The following is an 8,685-nucleotide window of genomic DNA, read 5'->3' as shown; positions in this document are numbered from 1 at the left end:
TTTTGTGAAGATTATCTCTCTCTATTCATGTGTTCTATTGTACCCACAACCAGTTCAGTGCAGCTTCCTTAGTGCATACTGTACCTCCTCTCCTCCTCCCTCTCCCCATCTTGTAGGAACTGGGTGGGGGGTGGCTTCTAGTGTTTTGTATAGCTTTGTTATTTCCTTCCCACTACTCATTTAGTTCATGCTGTAATACTTGGCACTTTTACTTCCTTTATAGAGTAGGATGTGATGTCATAGAGAAGGGGAAAGGGCTATCCAAATTCTCTCAATTGCTGGGAGGAGCTGCCCAGGTGTGCTGAGGGGCCTGTACTCAGGAAGAGAAACAGGGAGTCCTCCACAGTGAGTAACCCCACTTTCAAGTGCACCCAAGTTTCCTTTAAAGCCTTGTCCAGTACAGTGTAGTTTCCTCTTCTGCCCTTTCCAGTTGTACCCAATTTGCCCTTTGGAGTGTTACCAGTTCAGCTCAGTTTTTCTCCTTTCTAACCCTTCCTCCACTGTTATTCACCTTTTCCTATCCTACCCCACCCACCCCACCAGTTTCCCTTTTCCCTGCTTGTTTCCTTTTTTCAGTGTCTATTGACTTTCCTTCTATCCCTTTGGATTGAAGTTAGTGTTCTCCAGCCTTGTCTCTCAGTTGGAAAAACCTTTTCCTTCAAATCCTTGAGTCTACAATGCCCTTTTAAAGTATCTTATAATTATGTACTGTCTTATTTCCAGTCCTTACTTAAAAAAAAAATCTGTCTGCTTTTACATGTCTGTCTAGTTCTTTCCCCTTTCCCTCTATGGTCTAATCTTGTCCCCTTTTCAGCTCTAAACAGTTTCCTTGTTGCCTCTTTTTTTTTCAGTATTTTCCAGTTTACTCCTCTTCCGTATCCAGACATGCCTATGTTTCTTTTTTACCCCTTTCTCAGCCTTCAGTTCAGCTCTCCACTGTCGTCTCCAGCCAGGACCAGTTTCGTTCGTCTCCCAGACCTTTCTAGTGCAGCCCATATTTCTACATTCTTCTTTAGAAGAACTGAAAAAAAGCAAATAGTAAGAAGGCTGATCTGCATTGGAAAATAATGTGGGGCAAGGACTATGGGTAAACTATCTGAACTGGAAAGGGAAGAACAGGAAAGTCAACTCAAGCTGTAAAGTAGCAGAGGAGGGTGGGGGAGGGTGGGAGGGTAATCAAGTGGCTGGATAGCTTATTGGATGGACCATTATGTACTAAGTAAGCCTTTTCCTCTAGGGACCTGGTTGGCATTCAGCCTATAGTAGTAGAGATCCAAACCAAGATTCTGATGGCTGCATTGTAGCCCTTGTGAAATGAATTGGAAGTCTTCCCAATTCTCAGCTGGCAGGAATCCCTGTCAAAAAACCTGTTGCGTTAATTGTCAGTATCTGTGACCCTGTTGGTTTGTCTTAGTGGAGGTGATGGTGAGAACATGGATGGAGATTAGACTCACTTCTTCCACCAAGATCTGATCTCTCTAGGCCATATTGATGAGACATCATAGAACCTGACCCTGCTATTTCTTGTTTGGGAGGAAATTGGTCCCTGGATAATGAAGGAGCTTGGTTTCTAGGACTGGTGGTAGATTACCCACTACATGTATAAATGGTACCCTTTCCCACTCAGTTTTTAAAAGTAATCTAGACAATGAAATAAGTAGGACTAAAAAGGGAGCAGGAAAAAAAATGGGACTTATATTTGCAAAACTGTATGAGATGGACTGAATGGGAAGAGGAGGGGGATTTTGCTTCTGTTCAATTGGAAAAGGCAAAGGAGTTGGAAACTGAGCTGAACTGGAAAACACACTGTCATGAGTCATCTGGGCATCTTGTGTGCTGCTTTGACCATTTTTGACCATACTTTAAAAATTATCTATTTTAAGCTTTAAAAAAAAAGAATTAAAATGTAAAACCTGTGAAGACATCATTGACTAGTATCTACTTCCTTAAGTAGTTTAGTCTCCAGCTTTTGTCTTCCCAAGGTCTGGAACCACTAATAATGTGCTTAAGGGTGATTAAAAAAGAAAAACAAAAGGAGTTTCTTCCCTCTCTCAACCAAATTTTAGCAATCACTGTTTAATTTAGTCGGTTAGTTGAGTCAGTCTTTATTACCATGTTATCCTTGGGTTTAACCCTTTTCAGTGTGTTTGCTACATTTTTTGGAAAAAAAAATTCCCCATATTTGATTGAAGTAGATGATGCCACAAAAGTCCAAAAAGTCTCATTCTTGCTTTAGTCAATGTCACAATTAAGTTCCCTGTCCTTTGATGATTTTTAAATGAAAATTGCATGATTACGTACAGTATTGTTTATGTTAAATGACTTCACACAGTAACCAGCAAATTTTATTTCTTTGTAGGCATTAGAAAAACACCCCAACTCACCAATGACTGCAAAACAGATATTGGAAGTCATTCAGAAAGAAGGATTGAAAGAAACAAGGTCAGTATTAATGTGTATAGTTCTTACTTTTATTGATGTATTAAACTGCTGATTCCCAAAATGATAGGTATGATCTAGATTCTAATAGAGTAAACCTGGAATTTCTTTTCTAATCAAACAATCGCCTGGCTTCTGACTTAAGAACAGTCTGATAAATTACATAAAATATATTAGTAGAACAGCCATCTATATAAAGGAAGGATCGTTTGTCTAGTAGCACCCTTTTAAAAATTATTCTTGTTTCTCTTTTTTTCCCAGTAAAGTTGTTAGTATTTTTGAAAGTGAGTGGTTAAAATAGTAATTCTTTCTGGTTTAATAGGTGAAACTGTAGAAATGGAATTTCTTTTGATAACACTTAGAGTTTTAGAAAGAGAGTAGTATTGGATAACTTGGTTAATTTCAGACATCCTATGATATAAGCATTAATTCTGAGCTAGTATCTCTTACAGTTTTCGACTTTGGTTGGTAAGTTGTGACTGGAGCCTTAATTGCTTGAAGAGAATGGAGTTGGCTGTTGAGGATGAAAATAACCATACTGTAAGCAAAAAATAGGGTAAATTTTCAGAAAATAGATTTTTGTGGATGTACTTTTGTGCCTACAAGTAGATGTACATTCGACAATTGTCATGTGGGCAAAAACAAGTAAACTTGCCGAGAGACATTTTCAGCATTGTGACTGTTGTGACTAGTATTGAAATACAGCAGCTCAAAGGGATCAATATTCCTCTGGGATATATTTTCTTTTAAAAACAAGAAAAGAAGGGGTGACCTGTAATATTATTGAAGGAGTGATAATGTCCTTTATTTAGCTTTTTTAAATGTTGCTTTTGCAGAGTAGGATCAATAAACTTTGGATTTTAGCTAGATCTAGGACAGTATGATCTGAAATTTCATCTTAATTGCTTCTGTATTTATCTGTACTGAAGAAATGCTGTGTGAGAATGTATCATGTTTCTTTTGCAAGCATTTCTCCAAAAGTGGAGGGAATAATGCAGAGTTGTACAGTTATTGACACTACATACCAGTTCTTTTAAGGGCGATCTTGTTCTGGTAAGCTAGATATGTGTGTGTTGGCAGAGAACAGAATGGGGAGAACTAGAAATTAATTTTCCCCTTGCCACCTGTCAAAGCCCTGGAAATGTATGTGCCCTTAAGAAAGCATTGGAAATGTTTGTTCTGCAGCCAAAAAGAAAGGGGGAGGGGGAGGGAATTCAGAAAATAAACTCCTGCTGAATGTGGGCTTTGTGCCAGAAAGATCTGCCGACACAGACAAAAAGCCCCTCATTAAAGCAATCACTTGAAATTTGTTTATTAAGATACATTTCTCAACAGCAGTGAATATGCTACTTACTATCTGTTGTTCTTCACTGTGTGATATGAGACTACTGTACCTTGGCACTGAGCTACGTTATAATTAGTCTTGTTATTATGCCCAACACCTCTTCACACTACTTAAAATACTTGTCTTCTCATAGTGGTGTGTTAAAGAGGTTGCAGTATAAATGTACATAATCAGAAAAAAAAAACCTGAGACAGCCTTTTTAAAGAGTTCACTGAAACAGGAAATATAATACTACCTATCTCTCAAGTCACTCCTTCATCATAGCAGTAAAACTTTTACACTCAGGGAACAAGACTACAATTGCTAAACATGCTGATGAGCAAGCACAGTAAGAAATAGGAAGAAAAAACACCTCAGGAATTCACAAATTAAAGATGTGAATTGAGGAAGTGGGGAAAAAGGTAATGATGAATAAGGTCTTCTTGTTCTGTTATTGTCCTGTAAAGTCAACTGACACACATGTGCATATAAGGTCCGAAGTCAATTTAGTCTGGTGCATATCTGAGACCAGAATTTTGCTACCTCATTTTTCAGGTACCATCAGGGAATATGATATATAATGTGATATTCTTACTATGCTGTGGATTTGGAAACCAGACCAGCAAGATTGTTAGAGATGTCTTTAAATTAAGAATAAGTAAAGTCTGAGCAAGGACCTGAGAAGTTCTCTTGAATTAGTGTTTTGGCTTCATGACATCTAATTTGGCTGTTCAGAGGCTCTTTTTGCTTCTTTCTTTGTTCTTGGCTGTGTCCCAAGTTGTTGAATTTGCCAGATAAGTGAGGTGGCACTGTGTATTTTTCTTTCAGAAAAGAGTTAAGTTTAGAAACAGTATTGTCATATGGTGGAACCTAACTGAGGAATTCTTAGAAGATTGCAATTTTCAGGAAGTCCAAGCATTTTGTCTGCTTGTTTTTTAAATGTAGCAAAATCATTGGTATAAAAGGTGTGACCAGTAGTCCTTCTTTGGTTTTGCATATATACATAATAAAAATTTTTCTAGTTTTCAGTAAGAGTTCTAATCCCAAGCACCGCCTCCAGAAACAATACCTCTAGACATAAGTACGTGTTTTATTCATTTTTTCTCTCTAGGAGTTGAACATCACTAATTCAATTCATGTGTATTAGAGATTGCTATTGCTTATAATGACCTTGACTTGCCTTCCAAGTTAGAAACTTTTTTTGTTTTAAAGAACATCACTAGTTTCAGTTTATCACATCCAAAAGGTTGACTTATAAGTTTAGAAAAATACATAGCAATTTTGGGTGAGTTCTGTGTAATATATGTATTCTGAGATTCTCCACTGTGAATTGAAAAGGTTATTGCAAGGTTGACTTATTTTCTAACACTAAGGCTTTTCTGGTATAAAACTTCCTACTTGAAATAGCAAGCACACCAACTTTTTAGAATGTGGCTTTTGTGTGTGTATATGTGCGTACTTAATGTTTGGAGTAGTAGCACTGTTGTTTGATTTAGAAATGAAACATTTGGCTTTTTATACCAACCATTCCACTACAAATTCTTAACTATTTAATTATGTACTTTGAAATGATAATTAATCAAGCATTTATTAAGCACTTATGTTCAGACACCGTAGACTGGGTTTCTCAGAAGTTCATGTTCTCTACGTTTCCAGATGTTTAGATTTAACAGAATTTATTGGTGTGTTTCAGTCATGTTTTTGGTACTTTGATGTTGAAACAATATTTAACTATGTGGATTGTGCTATTCTTAATATGATTATATTCTTTTAACCTTTTATTAGAGTGTGAGTGATTTTTGATGGCACTAACTTAATACTAGTATTCACAGCTACCTTTTGATAAAGGGATATGATGTGCTTCTTGTTTTATTTTCTGATATAAAGTCAGGTGACAGAAGTGAAACATACCTTTGAGTCAGGGGCCATATTTGCACTTTGACCTTGCTTTATCATTTTCCAATTGGAATGAATGGAATTTGCCAGGGGCCTGCTCTTTCAAAGTGGCATGAGAATGGTCAGTCTTAGTGAACAGAGTATTTGGAGCACTTTTCAAGTAGAAAGAGCTGTATAACAGAAAATGCCTCATGTTGGGAATTAAAAAATACACATTGATTCCATCTTCATGTTGTTTGTAAATATGAAAATTTGAAGTTACCACAGAGGGAGATGTTTGGCCAAATACTCAACAGTTTCACAGGCGCCTAAGTGGTGCAATGGATAAGGTCCCTGTCCTGGAATCAGGAAGACCTGAGTTTAGATTTCTGCTTCAGACACTTCCTGGCTGGGTGACCTTGGGCAAGTCACTCAGCTTCTTTCTGTCTCAGTTTCCTCATCTGTAAAATGGGGATAATAATAGCACCTGCTTCTTGATACAAATGAGATTTTTCGTTAAGTACTTTGCAAACCTTAAAGTGCATTATATAATACTAGCAAATTATTTTCTTAGGAAATTGGTGTGATCTGCTCCTGTGGAATATGCTCCTGTTTCTAGCTTTTGGAAATTAGCAGTGAGAAAAGAAAGAGCAGTGCTTACATTTCCATAGTTTGTGTTAAGATCTTAACAAGAGAGGGAAAATTCACTTTATCTTGCAAGTGAGGGATTACTATATATCCAGGTGCTCTCTACCAACTGTGTTGTTTTGTAAAAGTATGTAAAGGGAGCAGCAATTTAAATGTAACTGCAGAAATGTCAGATAGTGTGGTACATTGAAAAGAGTGCTTTTTTCTTTTTTTTAAAGAGTTAGAGAACCTGGGTTCAAATTCTGGCCCTGCTACTTCATATCTGCTGTGACCTGAGATAAGTCACTGAACCTTTTTGGGCCTAGTAAGTGTCTGAGAACAGATTTTAATTCAGGTATTCTGGATTCTAGGCCCAGTGCTCTATCCACTGTACCACCTAGCCACTTGTAATTGTTTTTCATGGTTGTCAAGTTGGTTAGGTTACGTAAATGATTAGTGTTATTTCCATTGTCACTGAGATTGACCATTTTTAGATTTTTGTATGTTGCAGAGCATGCTATTGACAGTTCTGGGTTTGGAGATTATTTAAATAGCATTGTCTGCTTGCTATTTCATTGAAAATCTGTAGAAGAGATATTTTTTAGACGTTTGTTTTAGGATTTTTTTGTCATTTTTCTTTAATGCCATAATTTGCATCTAAGATCTGCTGTGTATTATATTTGTATCATTTTTTTAAATACATGCTTCACTTTTCTAGGGGGAAGGAAGTTTCAACCCATGGCATTACCATATATAGTGACAAATAGTACTATTTCTTAACCACCCTATTCCTAGTTTGTGCAATAAGAGATGATACATTCTTACTGGCAAGGTATTTTGACTGGAGATAAGCTATAAAAGTACAAAATTCTTACCTTCAAATTCCATGTTAGTATCATTTTACTTCAAAATAGTGGGGTCTGAAAGTATCATTATTTTAGGATTATAAATATTAGGTCACACTTTATCTCTTTTCACTAGTAATTATAGCTTATTTTCTTAATGGTAAAAAACAAAAACAAAAACAAAATAAGCTATTGGGAATCAGATTCATGAGAATAATGGGGTTTCTAAGTTGGAGCACATTGTACATTTGTATGTGTTTGCATCGTCTTTCTTTGCCCAAGCAATCTTGAGTAGTTGAACCTATGTTGCTTTTACATGATAAAAATGTTAGGTTCCATTGAAGAATATTTTTTGTTTTGTTTTGTTTTTGCAAAGCAATTGGGGTTAAGTGACTTGCCCAGGGTCACACAGCTAGTAAGTGTCAAGTGTTTGGTCTGAGACAGATTTGAACTCAGGTCCTCCTGACTCCAGGGCCGTTGCTCTATCCACTGTGCCACCAAGCTGCCCTGAAGAATATTTTTTGAGATTGAATATTGGGATGTGGGGAGCATCTTTTGTGGTTGATAAGCAAACTTAGACATTCTGTTTAGGCGTTTCAGAAATTCTTTATGTTCAATTAAATACACATTTGTTAAGCACATATTATATGAAAATTCTTGTTAGGTAATGGATACAAAGGATGTAACAAAACAGTCTCTGCCCTGTGGAGAGTAATAACACGTACACAGATAAGTAAATTAAAGGCAGAGAGAGCCCTAATAATTGTTGCCAGGATCAAATTCTTTGTAAATTATTGCTGTCATAGAGGGTTCATAGCCATTGGTTTAATTTTCTTGAAAGAATTTCTCTTTTTCTCTTCCTGTCTTTCTTTCTCTCTCTTCCTCTTTCTTTCTTCTTCTCTCATTATCCATCTTCCCTCTTTCTGCCCTTGCCCTTTTCTTCTCCATCTTCCCTCTCCCTCTCCTTCTCCCTCTTCTCTCTTCTTTCTCCATTTTTTTCTTTTGAACCTGGATCAGGTTACCATTCCTTAGGTAAGGTTCTGAGAGTTTACCATATTGCTGCCAGACTTAAAGCTGACATTTTAGCTTTAGCTCTACTGCATCTGAGACTTCCTGAGCTCAAGTAAGTGATCCACCAGCCAGCTTCCTTTTTTCCCCCCAGCTACTTAGTAGGGACTATAGGTGTGTGACATGCTACCCGACTGAAAGAATGTCATATGAGTGGTCACCAGAACTTATTTGTAATTTTTCATCAAAATGATTAATAATGCATTTTACTGAAATTTTTGACTAAACAGCATTTGACGTGGAAACTTAAGGGAACTTCCTGAGAGTCTTCTGAAGAACAGAAAAATCTTGGGGTTTTTTTGTTTTTTGTTTTTTTTGTCCTTACATGGATTTTTAGTTAGGTAAGGTACTTTCACTCAGGGCAGGTCATGTTGGTCTTAGAAAGTGAGGCAGAGGTGCTCAGATAGAAACCGTCAATCATATGACTGTTGCCCGGAATGTCTAGTGATCTGGAAAGGCTGGAAAAATAACCTAGTATTATTGCTGGATGGAAATCCTGAATTTAGA

At 36.8% G+C, this 8,685-nt stretch overlaps 1 protein-coding gene across 1 annotated transcript in view; it reads left to right on the top strand.

The window, feature by feature from the left end:
- Positions 1-242: 242 nt before the first annotated feature.
- The window catches only part of ASXL3 (ASXL transcriptional regulator 3), a 224,618-nt gene continuing 216,175 nt past the window's right edge, over positions 243-8,685 (top strand). Inside the window, 3 exon segments of the mRNA XM_020992582.2 lie at positions 243-345; positions 918-1,038; positions 2,360-2,442. Of these exon segments, the coding sequence (XP_020848241.1) occupies positions 2,387-2,442 (56 nt within the window). The 5' untranslated portion in view covers positions 243-345; positions 918-1,038; positions 2,360-2,386.

Source organism: Phascolarctos cinereus, unplaced genomic scaffold (genome assembly GCF_003287225.1).
Source record: "Phascolarctos cinereus isolate Bilbo 61053 unplaced genomic scaffold, phaCin_HiC Scaffold_4;HRSCAF=312, whole genome shotgun sequence".
Classification (NCBI taxonomy): domain Eukaryota; kingdom Metazoa; phylum Chordata; class Mammalia; order Diprotodontia; family Phascolarctidae; genus Phascolarctos; species Phascolarctos cinereus.
This window is presented reverse-complemented; position numbering and strand designations above follow the sequence as displayed.